Source organism: Hemiscyllium ocellatum, chromosome 4 (assembly GCF_020745735.1).
Source record: "Hemiscyllium ocellatum isolate sHemOce1 chromosome 4, sHemOce1.pat.X.cur, whole genome shotgun sequence".
Taxonomy (NCBI): domain Eukaryota; kingdom Metazoa; phylum Chordata; class Chondrichthyes; order Orectolobiformes; family Hemiscylliidae; genus Hemiscyllium; species Hemiscyllium ocellatum.
This window is the reverse complement of record NC_083404.1, coordinates 39,301,802-39,317,111: the sequence shown is the minus strand read 5'-3', so window position 1 is coordinate 39,317,111 and position 15,310 is coordinate 39,301,802. Positions and strand designations below refer to the sequence as shown.

General features: G+C 41.0%; 1 protein-coding gene across 1 annotated transcript in view; it reads left to right on the top strand.

The window, feature by feature from the left end:
* LOC132815185 (fibrocystin-L-like) overlaps positions 1–15,310 on the top strand; it is a 213,570-nt gene that overhangs the window by 35,663 nt on the left and 162,597 nt on the right. Inside the window, 5 exon segments of the mRNA XM_060824000.1 lie at positions 1,095–1,251; positions 2,280–2,415; positions 9,015–9,158; positions 9,756–9,913; positions 12,659–12,772. Coding sequence (XP_060679983.1) covers positions 1,095–1,251; positions 2,280–2,415; positions 9,015–9,158; positions 9,756–9,913; positions 12,659–12,772 — 709 coding nt within the window.

Genomic DNA, 15,310 nt, shown 5'->3' with positions numbered 1-15,310 from the left:
ATTCAGGCAGCATCCAAAGTGCAGCAAAATCGACATTTCGGGCAAAAGCCCTTCATTAGGAATAAAAGCAGTGAGCCTGAAGCATGGAGAGATATGCTAGAGGAGGGTGGGGGTGGGGAGAAAGTAGCACAGAGTACAATGGGTGAGTGGGGGAGGGTCTTGTCCGACCTGCCTAGCTCCTTTTCCACCTATTCACTCCACCCTCTCCTCCCTGACCTATCACCTTCATCCCCTCCCCCACTCACCCATTGTATTTTGGTATTTTGTACACTACATTAGTGTAACTTCATCAACAGATGCCTGAGAGAAAGACCACGGAACGAGGACATGCCACAACCAAAAGGACTAGCCACACTACCATACATCAGGAGCGTTTCTGAACTGACAGCCAGACTACTACGACCCTTAGGACTCATAACGGCACACAAACCAACAGCCACGCTCAGACAACAACTCACTAGAACGAAGTACCCGATACCCAACATGAGCAAAACTAATGTAGTGTACAAAATACCATGCAAGGACTGCACAAAACACTATATAGGACAAACAGGAAGACAGCTAACAATCCGCATACATGAACATCAACTAGCCACGAAACGACACGACCAGCTATCCCTAGTAGCCACACACACAGACAACAAGCAACATGAATTCGACTGGGACAACACTACTATCATAGGGCAAGCCAGACAGAGAACAGCCAGGGAATTCCTAGAGGCATGGCATTCATCCACAAACTCCATCAACAAACACATCAACCTGGACCCAAAATACCAACCACTACAGCGGACAGCTGAAACTGACAACCGGAAGCGGCAAGGACAGACCACTATAAATACCGGAAGAAACATCAAAGAAGCGCTTTGCAGGAGGCTCCAAAGCACTGATGATGTCGCCTAGCCAGGGGACGAAACGTTTGCAACAAAAACTTCCAGCTCGGCCAACAGAACCACAACGACTCAATGAGATGTTATGAAATATGGTGTAATCCTAAACCTTTGGAACTTTTTAATTAACCTTTTTGCAGACTGAGCTCTGTGTGCGTGTGACGTTTATATGCCACAAACTGGATATCTTCTTTCACTCCACAGATATTACATTGAATTGGTGCTGCAGGAAACCACTAGCTCCTCCTTTAGTATTGGTATGTACAGGGAGAACATCTCCTACACGGAACAACAGACAGCAGACTCTGTCAGTGAAGTCCAGCTCATCAAATCACACTCTCACATTCTCCATGAGAAACAGGTCAATGCTGAATCTTCAATTATTGTTTGGGCACTGCTGGTTGTTAGGAGGGGATGGTGGTGTTTGGTTAATGGGGATGAGATGGAACTGAAAACCTGCTGAGTGCTATTTTCAGGAAAGATGATCCAAGAGACCCCAGTGACATGGCTTCCCCACTGCTGAAGGCTTGCTGCTTTCATTCTGTCCTGGCAGGATACGGGATGGGCTGTTGGGCTGAGGAATGGGGGTGTATGGTGTGGTGATGGTCAGAGATGGGCTATGTGGGGTTGTTGTGGTGTATGATAAAGTGTGATTCTCTAAACCTTTGGGGGTGGGTAAACTGGACCATTCATTCACCCATTGTATTCTGCCCAGGCACAGGTGCTAACTCCAGTCTCACAAACATCTTCCCCATGGTCTTGATCTTCAGATGATTTTCTCCCGCATGGGCTGTACCCTGTTGCAAAGCACTCCACCCAAAATTTATAATGTGAACCCTCCAGCACCCATTAAAATTAGTCGAAATGCTCCAGTTGAAATTAATACAGTGTTCAAACGATGTTGCAGGCTTTGCTCACTGGGACTGCATTTACCAAAAGATAAAACTCCAGATTATAATTTCACATTTTTTTGTGTGCACACATATTATTGTTAAAAAGTAAAATATAAACCAATATATTATTATAACATACTTCTGTTATAGTGAGGATTGTAAGAATTATAAAATTGTAAAATAACTCATTTTTTCTGGTTGCTTGCTATTTCTTATTCCCCCAAGCCTAAAATTTTCACCCTTTCCTTGAAGCATGAGACATGTTGTTCCAGCATTACACCAATTCTCATGTATCAACTAGATTCACATTCAACAATGCAGAGAATAAATGCCTAGTCTATGCCCACAGACTATAACTCTTTAATTCCCATATCATCTGGCACCACTTCCCATTATAAGGAGTTTTTCTTATTTTAATTCCAAGACAAAAATACCCCATCTTTATTGCCTGGCATTTGACGGCAAGTTCTGCTTGTGTTTGATTTTACGATTTTAGATTTTGGCTTTGGAGAACTGGAATATAGGACGTGCAGTCAATGAGGTTCAGGAGATTATCATCAGCACCTCTTGTCAAAAGACCAGTACCTGTTCGTACATTTGGTATAGACTCATCTATAATCAAGACCGCACAGGTACAGTATTGATGAATCCAGCAGATATGTAAATGGAGGTACGGGCCATTTAAACTTCTTCTGACTGCCTTGTATTATCTCCTCTAACCTCAAAATCCTCCACAATCACTGCAATCCTCCAATCCTGGTATCTTGAGCATCTCTGATTTCCATTGCTCCAACGTTGGTGGTTGTGTCTTCAGTTGCTTGAGTCTTAAGCTCTGGAATTCCCTCACTAAGCCTCTCTGTCTCACTCCCATTCTTTAAGCATTCCTTAGAACCTAACTTCTTGACGGAGCTCTCTGTCGTTACGCCACTATTGTCTTATGTGGCTCAATGTCAAATTTTAATAAAACAGCAAATGTGGGAGAAATTTAGCAGGTCTGGCAGATTCTGTGGAGAGTGAAACAAAATTAATGTTTTGAGTCTAAAGGGGCTTCTTCAGAACTGGCTTTTGAGTCATTGAAGTCTTCATGGATGCTGTCAGACCTGCTGAATTTCTCCAGCATTTTCTGTCTTTATTTCAGATTTCCAGCATTTTCAGTATTTTGCTTCCAATTTTTTTCAAGTTTTGATGGACAGTCGATTTTATGAATCACCTTGGGATGTAGCATTACATTAAATGTGTTTTATAAATGCAATTTGCTGAGGCCTGTTAAAGAAGTTTCAGTTAAGTGAAAGGACTAAATAGTGTAATTTCAGTTGCACAGTCCAGGAAAGATCGGATTTGTTTTTACGTGGGCTTAGGTAATAAACCTGATTATCATAAGCATGATTTTAGCCTGCATAGAGACTACAGAGCTGTAGCAACAGCCTCTGTACTGGTATTTTAGTTGTGACACTTGAAGATTACATGATATATTGCTGCCTGGAGCACAGCCTTAGCTCAGAGACAAATTGACTCAGATTCTGCTTACAGAAACTTGAGGGTCACATTCCAGGCCAAGGTTTCATGGCACCAAGCTACACTGGAACTGTGAAGACCTTAGACCAGCCATATTTGGGGCCAAGGATAAATTAATGTTCTCGGCTGGAGCTCCTTAAAAATTAATTCAGTAACTCAGACGGATTCCCTCACTAAGAAGCCTGAAAATTTGTCCCAGGTGGGTGGTTAAATTAATGAATGGGGAGAATGCAGGGATTGGGTTTGATGAGGTGCTCATTGGTATGGCTGTGAAATCAGGGTAAACACTCTGACTCCTTATGGCTTCACAGCAAGGGTTTAGTGGAATCTGGCCCATTTCCAGGATTCCTTGTGTCATGGCTCTGGAAATCATGTCTACTATTCCCAGAGTAAAAAATGAGGTCTGCAGATGCTGGAGATCAGAGCTGAAAATGTGTTGCTGGTTAAAGCACAGCAGGTTAGGCAGCATCCAAGGAATAGGAAATTCGACGTTTCGGGCATAAGCCCTTCATCAGGAATCCTGATGAAGGGCTTATGCCAGAAACGTCGAATTTCCTATTCCTTGGATGCTGCCTAACCTGCTGTGCTTTAACCAGCAACACATTTTCAGCTACTATTCCCAGAGTCAATTCAAATGTGAAATGATTTAGTCAAACCATTTAAGTCCCCAAATTATGTGACTGATGAACCCAGGATGAAAAAAAAATGCTCATTAGGTTTTTTGCATTTAAGGATACAGAAAATTATTGCAACCCGATTATTTTTAATTGATGGCATAAATCACTAACTCATAACTCCCTCCGAGAACACAACTAGATTTTAAAAAACCCAAACGCAATCACACAGACATACACAGAATCAAAACAAGGCACAAGTAATACAGTTGGGAAAAGAGCAAATAAAAATATGCCAGTCTAGATTACAGGCATCGATAAGATTAGATTAGATTAGATTAGATTCCCTACAGTGTGGAAACAGGCCCCTTGGCCCAACCAGTCCACACCGACCCTCTGAAGAGTAACCCACCCAGACCCATTTCCACTCTGATTAATGCACCTAATGCTATGGGCAATTTAGCATGGCCAATTCACCTGACTTGCACATCTTTGGAGATGTTTTCCTTCAGTTCCCTTCCAATTGTTTTCATGAGGGCACAAGACCATGGGCACACTAACTCTTAACCTTATATTCCCTTGTTTAGGATTTGCTACTTCAGTGTTTCAGCAAGTGGCTTCACATGTTTCAGTTTAAGAAGGGGGCTTGCAGAAAGAAAGAGTAGCTAACCGTCTGGATTTTCCTTAACTTCCACTCACAGAAGGGAAATAGAGAAATGTGTTGTCCTTCACAAGCTAGTTGTTTTTGCTGTATTGTCCAAATGTAAAGCTTTAAATACTTGCCCATGAACCAATCAAGAAATTGTTATCATGAAACGCTGAACATGCACAATCAGTTGCTTTTGAAAAACTAATCAAATATCTGAGAAAAGCTACCCTGAATATAGACCCCACAGAGCCAAGCCATCCATCATACTTCCCCCACTGCTTGAACAAGGGAACCTTGTTGATTCAACGCAAAATTCCTTTTTTTGAATCTGCCACGTATTCTTCCAAGTAAAGTCTTAGAGTCATACACATGGAAACAGACCCTTTGGTCCAATTCATGCATGCCAACCAGACATTCCTATCTGACCTCACCCCATTTGCCAGCATTTGGCCTATATCCCTCTAAATCCTTCCTATTCATTCACCCGTTCAGATGCCTTTATAATTGTACCTGCCTCGACTACTTCCCCTGGCAGTTCTTTCATAGAGGCACAACCATCTGCATGAGAAAATTACCACTAGCATCCTTTTAAATCTTTCCCCTCTAACCCTAGACTATGTTCTCTAGTTTTGGACTCCCCCATCCCTGCAAAAAGCCCTTGGCTAATTGCTATATCCATGTCTGTCATAATTTATAAATATCTATAGGTTCATCCCTTAGCTTCTGATCCTCCAGAAAATTCCCAGCATATTTGGCCTCTCCCTATAACTCAAACCCTCCAGTCCTGGCAACAACCTCGTAAATCTTCTCTGCACTCTCTCAAGTTTAACAGCTTCCTTCCTATAGAAGGATGACCAGAATTGATGCAGTATTCTAAAAATGGCCTCAGCAAAGTCCAGTACTGCCGCAACATGATGTCCAAACTCCTATACTCAATGTTATGACCAATGAAGCTAAACCAAATGTCTTCTTCACCACCCTGCATACCTGTAACTCCACTTTCAAGGAACTATACACATTATATCCCCAGGTCTCTTTGAAGTAAAACAGTATATTTTTCCAATTATTAAGTCCATAGTTCAAAAAATAAAAATGGTCTTCACACGTTAACTTTTATATTAGTTGGCACCCAGATTCTTCAACAATGCCCAAAGGAACTTAAAATTAGTGTTGACCTGTTAGAAGTGTGAAAATCCAAAATATCCCTTATTGTTGAGAGCCTGTTTCCCCTTTCTCGATAGGTCTTTAGTACCAGGAGCAATTTGTGAGATACCACATGATACACAGATTTCCAACATCAGATTCATGAACACAAGGGTTTCTTTTTAAGCTTGTTTTACCATGATTTGGAGATGCCGGTGTTAGACTGGGGTGTACATAGTTGAAAATCACACAACACCAGGTTATAGTCCAACAGGTTTAATTGGAAGCACACGAGCTTTCAGAGCGACGTTCCTTCATCAGGTGATTGTGACACAATCATCAGACACAATCACCTGATGAAGGAGCGTCGCTCCGAAAACTAGTGTGCTTCCAATTAAACCTGTTTGACTATAACCTGGTGTTGTGTGATTTTTAACTTTGTTTTACAATGTAAGCAATGCAATGCATAATGTTGTACTCAATTAACACAGATTTAAATGCATAAAATTCCTCACTTCCCAATGTCCCAACACAGATTATTGTTTCTTAAACATGTAATAATCTGGTGTATATAAAAACACTTTTTTTGGACATTGGTACTGTAAATCCAATCAAGTGGCAAAACATTAATGGTGAAATCACGAGCAACAGTTGAAGTTTTACCATTTTTGTTCAAAATTCTGGGTTTGTTTGAATGTAAATAAGAAGAAATCGTTTCCATTAGCAGGAAGGCTGTTAGTAGAGACGTACAAATTTCAGATAATTGGCAAAAGGACCAGAGAAGAATCTGAGGAGAGTTCATTCATATGGAAGCTGTGATCTGGAATGTGCTACCAAAATGGCAATGGAAACAACTTCAACAATAACTTTCAAAAGTGGATTGGATACATGTATGAAAAAGAAAGCATCTGGAGAAAGAGGGAAAAGTGCTAATTAATGAATTAGAAAGTAGAATACCCCTCCCTCTTTCACTATCTTCCTGCCACTTTTTTTTCTTCCAAATATGTATTTGGATGGCTCCTGTAGACTATTATTGAATCTGTTTTCTCTGCCTTTTTACGTAGCACATTCCAATTCCTAACTATACGATAGGTCTTTTAAAAAAACAACACATACTCAATGGACTGAATGGCTTCATTCAGCGCATGTGATGCTCTGAATGGAATTGAATGCCCCTCTCCATCTGGATTCAGCTGGATTGTACAGAGAATTTGGTGTGAAGGTGCTGGTTGGGGAACCCATTGCTTTCCCGACTCTTGCCCTTCAGCAGACGGGGAGGTTTAAGGACAGCTTTCTCAACCAAAGATCAGTTATTCGACTGCCAAAGCTTAATAAGGTACCATCACATCAGCCACTGCTGAGCTGTGAGGGGTCCTATGGCAGCTGCAAGGCTGCCCAGCATCCCTTGGTGTCTAGCTAGTGGAAATGTCCTCCTGTTTAGGCACTCTGTGCTCACCAGAGAACCATGCCACTGACAAGGGCTGCCCTGTAAGGTGATCTCTCCACACTCCCCACCGTTACTCCACTGGGGCCCCTCTGACTTGCCCATTGTGTTCCTGGATTCCAATATAGATCCTCCTTCTGGGATTCTCGTATTTCCAATAATTGCCTCTCCTTCCCATAAAGCTTCCAATACTGACTAGTTTCTGACCTGTTTGGCTAGAACCAGGATCCTTGTCCTGAAGTGCTGGGAACTGTGATGGGTAGGTGGGTAAGTGTCTAATTGGGATTAAAACTCATTCTGGCCTTTGCTTTCCAGCCAATGGACTGCTTCACCCTCCAGCCATTCAGAACTATAATTCCAATTGTTAACAAAGTCTATTTTCAAGCTAATTTTCCCAGCAATACAGCTGTTATTAATTAATGGACTTGTTGTTCAATTGATTCTTTATAAATTGGAGATACTTTGTGTTTCCTTTGTTGTTTGTGATGGAGTATTTGATTGCAATATCCTCATTTAAGTTCTTTGAGCAACTGAAAATCGAAGACTACTTTCATCTATTTGGAATACCCAGCAATCGTTCGTTGAATTTGATATTGACTATTGACTATAAGCTGCCATTCTAATTCAAATTAGTTTAAGTGGACCTTAATCAATCTACTGATCAGAATTACCATCAAATTAAGATTTCAAACAATTAGGAATGAGAGCATGCATATATTTTAATGTAACATTCTATACTCAATTACTGACACTGGGCAGGTCTGGAGCAAATTACATTAAATATAGACTCAAGAATTACTCATTCATTCATTCATTTCTATTCTTGCTCCATGAAATTAAAGAGCAAGCTTATGACCCATATCTCAATCTCTGTCTGTATAAACTGAATCGTGTATTAAAAAAGTTCTTGTAAGTGATTAACTGTGTTCAATCTGCTTGTTTATGAATTAGGAGGTTGATATTCTATGCTAACTATCATTTGGATTTTAAATTAAAGTCTAATAGGTTTGTCCAATAGATGACAAACATCTCATTTTGAAGAGGTCCACAGGAGATTTCTCCAGTATTCTGGCCAATGGTCCTCTCTCGACCAATGCCAACAAACCATGTAATCTGATTGTATCTTGAATTTAATGTTTGTCAGAGCTTGCTGTCTGAAAATTGCCTAATTCTTCTTGCCATCTGGAAAGCCAGGGGTAACCGTACTTTCTGGGAGCCCTGATAATAATTTTATATCTATCATGCAATAACAGCCCATCCACAGGGCTCTCAGACCCTAAGGATAGAGATCCCGCTCCCAATCACAAAGCCAACAGTTCTACAATCCTCAGTTGATCCACTCAGAGCAGTGGCCATTCTTGAGACTCCCTGAAGAAACGTCATAGTTTATAAAATCATGAGGAAGGTGAATAGCAAAGAATTTTCTCCAAGGGCAGGGAAATTCAAAACTAGAGGGGAAAGGTTTAAGGTGAGAGGGGAAAGGCTTAAAAGGGACCTTACGGGCAACTTTTTCACACAGAGGGTGGTGCATATATGGAATGAGCTGCCAGAGGAAATGCTAGAGTTATACAAATACAATATTTAGTGACATCTGGACAGGTACGGGTTTAGAGGGATATTAGCCAAACACAAGCAAATGGGACTAGTTCAGTTTAAGAAACCTGATTTGCCTGGATGAATTAGGCCGAAGGGAGTGTTTCAATGCTGTATTACTCTATGAGGACTGCAATGGATTTAATTTAGTGAGGCCGCTGTGGTAAGGGACTTTCACACTGCTGGTATGGGTGATGGTTAAGGACAGCAGGTCTTCCTGTCATGGTTTTTAATGGTACTAATTCTGTAACCTGTTCTCTCTACTTGCCTTAGTCCTTATTCCTATGGATGCCAATGCTGCAAAAGTTCAACAAGCTTTAAATGATCTGTGGACAATTAAACCAGATAAGGTTCACGTGTCAAGAAAATCAACCAACGAAAACATTATCTATGAAGTGACCTTCACATCCACACGAGGTAAAATGCATCTGAACCTTGATTGCTTCTTCGCCAGTGTGATAAAGTACATGGATGAATTTAGCTTGAATTTGCTCTTCAAAGACTCATTCTTTATTCTTTGTTCAAACTTGATTGTGCTGAAAATGTATGGCTTTTGAATTCTTTCCCCCACCTTTCCTTTTCCTCTGCCTTCCAAGACTGTTCTGTGTAACTGTTTGATGCACAGGAGCTGTGTTCCTCATATGAGTAACAATTCATCCCACCAACTTACAAAACAGACAGGTATGTTAAGACCAGCTGGTTCACCCTTGTCTACCCCACGCACCATGATTGCTGGTATGACATGACTGAATACTTCTTTCCTTTAAATGAGGACCCTCCCCCCCACCCCGTCCGACATGAAGAAGTGGCATGCCAGAGGAAGAATACAGGGAGATATGACAAGCAAAGGTTCTGGAACATTTATTTCCAAATCCACTCAGTGTGTGAAGAGTATGTTGGAGAACAGGCAATTGTGGAGGATCCACGATAAACTTCGAGGGTAAATCAAATGGAATTTTGAAAGATGTTTCTTTGTTACATTTTATCATTTAGTTCAACTTGGTTCCTCCACAGGAGATTTTGATTTACTTCAATATGAGATCCAGAGTGGATATGATGTCACCATTGAAGTGGTGGAAAGAACTAAAGGGAAGCCCAAAATGGATACATTTACACTGATGCTGGATGGGATCAGTTCGAGACCTGTTTCACATAAAGCAAGTGTTACTGAGGTGCGTCCCACCTTTTGTATGCATCGGTTTCTTAAACTTGGTGGGTAACAGAGAGCACACCTACACAGTGCTCCCCAAGGCTAGTGATTACAAAATCTTATTAACTTTATTAGTATAATGATTTGGAATAGACTGCTAGGTGGAGTAATGGAGGCTGACACTCTGCAGTGATGGCTAAGTAGATGCCTTAACATTCTACAGTCAGATTAATGAGCAATTATTGTGCAATCCTTGAATTTCTTTAAGAATTGTTGGGGATTTTGATGGTGAACTGTCATTTCCATGAGACTGATGGCAGGCTGGAACAACTTGCATCCAGTAACTTGTCCCAATTGACAATTTATTTTGTATCACTCTTGTCACAAGCAAACGGACAACGTAAATGTCAATGATAGTGAATGACAATAATCTATTGCTCTTTGCAATAAAATCTGGCCTAGTAGAAAATTAATCATTGTGTTCTGGAAATGCCTGACTGTACTGCCATTCCTCATTTACATGTGACACCATTGAAAGGCAGTGTTAATTTTTATATGTACACTGACGACCCAAGCTCCATCTCACCAGCACCTCTTTCTGACACAGTTGCTATGTTAAAAAGTGTGCCTCTGGGAAAGCACAGCTGGTCAGGCAGCATCTGAGGAGCAGGAGGATCGATGTTTTGAGCATAAGCAGGAGTCTCCTGCTCCTCAGATGCTGCCTGACCAGCTGTGCTTTCCCAGCACCACACATTTTGACTCTGATCTCCAGCATCTGCAGTACTCACTTTCTCACAGTTGATAATATGTTATCAGATTGCTTTTCCCATAGCCAGCTCCATATCACCAGTGCTTCTCTCTGCTCTTGCACTGTTGATAGATTATCAGACTTATTATCCCACACCCAGAACTGAATAGAAATGTCCTCCAATTAAATATTTAGAAGACTGAAGCTGTTGCTTTCAGTTGCCATTTGAATTCCTACTCTCTAATTACCGACTCTATACCTCTCCCTGACAATAGTCTGAGATCAAGCTTGTCTCTTGCATCCTTTGTGTCACATTTGATCCTAAGGTGCACTTCTGACCTCAGAGCAATGCTATCATTAAGATTGTCAATTTGCACTTCTGCAACACGCCTGACTTTGCCTCTGTCTCTGCCCATCTGTTGCTAAAACCCTCATCCGTGCTTTCAATATCTTGAGACTTACTTATTTCAATGCACTCCTGCCTGGTCTCCCACACACCAGCTTCTGTAAACTTGAGGATGTCAAGGACTTTGCATCCCGTTCCTTAACTTTCAACAAATCCTGTTCATCCCTGTGCTCACTGTGCTACATGGGCTCATGGTCAGATGTGAACTTCATTTTGAAATTCTCATTCTCTGCTTTCAAATCTCTCCATGTCCTCACTTCTGTAGTTTCCTTGAATTGCATTACCCTGTGAGATCTCTGTGTTCCTCCATTTCCGGCTTTTTGTACATTCCCAATTATGTATCACCATTTGGTGTGCCATAGGTCCCAAACTCTGGAATTCCTGGCCTAAACCTCTTCGCCTCTCTAACTCACTTTCCTCCTTTAACAGATATGGTAAAATCAAACTCTTTGACTAACCTTTTGGTCACTTCTTGTAATTATCTCCATAGAAAGTTTGGTGGCATATTTTGTTTTTTAATTCTCATTAGAAGTTCCTTGGGACATTGTTGTTGAAGTTGTATTCTATTCCCACTTAGTGCCTTATTTATTCTTAACTTCAGATTGGAATATTTAAAAAAGGAAGAGATTCAGACCCTACCTAATTGTATCTGTGGCTTTCTTCCATTCCTATAACTGCCATCTATCACACTCCCTAGTTCCTGTAAATTCTTTATTGCCTCTAACTGCCAGTCCAACCGACACATGTGATCTGATAGGATTCTCAACCAAAGACACTTTCTGCAGACATAATCATCAGTAACATGGAAATTTTCCCTCTCCCACAGTGTTTCCTCCAAGGTCAGCTGTGAGTTTCGCTGTTTGTTAATTTTCCTAAATGTACTCTGATGTTCAGTGATATTTGAACTCAAACAGCAAAGGTAATAACTGCAGATTCACTGCTGTGTCATACGGCAGCATAGATTTCTTTCTCTGACAGTACAGTAAATTCCTTTGTCTATCTTTCTCCTCATTAGTTCTGACCTTTTGTTATTGTCCAATAACATTACCACCATCTCCCCCAACGTGATTTAGTGTTCGTGCCATTGGGTTAGTAATGTCATTCATGTATTTAAATCGCACCATCCACAGCAGTTAATTAAGTTAATAAGTCTGAAACATGAAGCTATAATCTCACTAATAGTGACCATGATCACTAACAACTCATTGCAAAAACCAATCTAGTTCACCAATGTTCTTCAGGAAAAAGATCCTACCATATTTATCTGATGTGACCTACATGAGAATCCAGATCATAACCATGTGATTGACTCAGAACTGCCTTCTGAAATAGCCTAGCAAGCCATCAGCTTCAATTAGGAATGGTCCACCAGTGCTGACCTTTCCAGTGACACCCACTTCCCATGAATGAATAATGGGGAAAATAACATTAGCAAACCCAACCACTACATCAGGCCTGCATAGTATGATGTGGCATCGCCTAACAATAAATTTAGATGAGCCATTGATAGGGAAAGCAATAGAGGACAGATAGAAACTCTGGCTGCTTTGAATAGCACCAGTAAGTCAGGATAACTGAGGATCTTCTCGGCTAATAAAAATCTTTCATCACAGGTCAAAGCTGCTTTAGAAGGAATGTTGGATGTAAAATGTCCAGATCACATAGTCAACCACAGGGAGGGATACGCAGTCTATTATTTCAACAATTTTGAGGATGACATATCCAAGGTATGTGAATCAGATAAAATCAAATGATTAATTTATTACATGCCTCAGAAAACAAGTGATTTTAAAAGTGTCTGCAGGGGCTGGTGTTGACCACTCAGCTCTTAGTCCAAAGATCTTAGGTTCAAAATCCATGACAGAGACTTGCCAGTGCTGTACTGAGGGACTAATGTATTGTTGAAATATCATTATTGGCATCCCACTGCATTGTCAGTGGGTCAGCTTAAAAGGAGCACCATACTATCAGACAGTCAATACTGATGGAGTGTTGCACCATTGAAGGGTCTGTCCTGATAGAGTGCTGCACCATTGAAGGGTCTGTCCTGATGGGTTGCTGCACCTTTGAAGGGTCTGTCCTGATGGAGTGCTGCACCATTGAAGGGTCTGTCCTGATGGAGTGATGCACCATTGAAGGGTCTGTCCTGATGGAGTGATGCACCATTGAAGGGTCTGTCCTGATGGAGTGATGCACCATTGAAGGGTCTGTCCTGATGGAGTGCTACACCATTGAAGGGTCTGTCCTGATGGGTTGCTGCACCATTGAAGGGCCTGTCCTGATGGGTTACTGCACCATTGAAGGGTCTGTTCTGATGGGGTGCTGCACCATTGAAGGGTCTGTCCTGCTGGAGTGCTGCATTGTCAGAGAGAGTGCTTCATAATCAGAAGTTCTGTACTGAAGCAACATTACACTGTTGAAGGATTGGTACTCCAAGAGTGCTGCACTATCGTAGTGTGAGTATTAAGGGACTGCTACATTGTTAGAAGATCAGTACCAAGAAAGTACTGCAATGTCAGAGACCATTGAGGGAATACTGAGTTATTGAACAATTTGTGCTGTGGTAATGCTGCACTTCCAAAGGGTCATAGGGACAATGCTGAGGGAATATAGCTTTATTGGAGGGTCAGTACTGAAAGAATTGACCCACTGATGATGCTGTGCGATCTCAGGACTCATACTTCAATGATATATTAGTTCCTCAGTATGTCACTGGCACTATCAGATGGTCAGTACTGAGTGATTACAATACATGGGGTCAGTTAATTCAGTTGGTAGGACAGCTGGTTGCAAAGCAGAGTGATACCACCAGCATCGATTCAGTTCCTGCACTGACCGAGGTTACATGGAATATTTTCCTTTTCAACATCTCATTGCCTGAAATGTGGTGACCCTCCAAATAAACCACCACCAATCATCTCTTTCTCTAATGATACAGCAAGACTATGGCAACTTTACCATTTACTGAGGCAATACTGCATTGTTGCAGAGTCAGAGTGATGGAGTGTTGCATTGTCGTAGGGATCGTAATGGCGCAGTACTGCATCATCAAAGCATCAGTACTGAGGAAGGGCTGCAAAATCGGAGGGACATTACCACTGTGCGATTACCACGGACTAATCACCTTTTACACTGTAAATGGGAAGTTATTACTTGGGTCTGGGGATTTGCATTCCCAGAATAAAAAAGATAAAATATTAGCAATTTGTATAATACATACAAATTATTAAAGTGTCCTCACTGGGATTAGAACTCTGATTTTAGGATTGTTAGTGCGGAGTCCAGCAGTGGAATACAATTTCCTGTTTCACTTTTAATCTTGTAGAATGTCTTTCAAGGTGGCCAAGTGACAATGAAAACTAATGCTTTTTGTGGACGCTATTGTGTAAAAAATCCCACATCTTTGTTTGGCTTTACAAGTTATCATCAACCATTTTCATTACGTACATACAGAGAGGTGAGTTTGAAACTTCTTGGAGATGAAACAAATAATTATTGAAGAGTGCTGTCACCTGATACTAGTTACACTTAAATTGGCTTTATTATATTGTTACTCTGAAGAGAGAGAAAGGCAGGCTTTTATAACTTATGTTTACTTCTGTTACTATTCTACTGGTTTTTGTTCCATCCATGTTCTGTGTCTTGCATCTATTGTCGCTCAATGGCACGTCTCCTCTAAAGGCTCACGGCAGGCCTATGAATAAAATAATAATAAATAGGAGGTAGCGGCAATTCAGGCCCTTAAGGAAGCTCCTCCACTCAGTGTGAATGTGACTGAATTTCTAAATCAATTCTAGTTTGCAAGCTATCACTATTTGTCTTCATTACCTAGTCCACAAAAATCTATCAGTCTCAGTCTTTACATATGCACAATTATTGAGCATCCACATCTGAGGGATAGAATTGCAAGGATTCTCGACCCTCAGACTGATGATTTTTCTTCTAATCTTAGTCCTAAATTGCCTATCCTGATGAGATGAAAACTCCAAGTTCTGAAGAAGACAGCATCTCAGTATCCATTCATACCCTTTACCCCATACCCCAGTTACACCTTCTAAGCATTATGCGTTTCAATGAGTTTAACTCTTATAAATTCTTATTAAACCAAGGAGAATATAATCGCGTACATATATTCAGTTTCCTTGTTAGTTCAGTAATTGTAGGAACGGCCCAGGTTTTCACAGTGAGCTATTTAGGCTTAGAACCTCCTCAGTGGCCCATTATCCAATGTGTGTGCTGCTAGAAACAGGCTGGCCTTTGGTGTT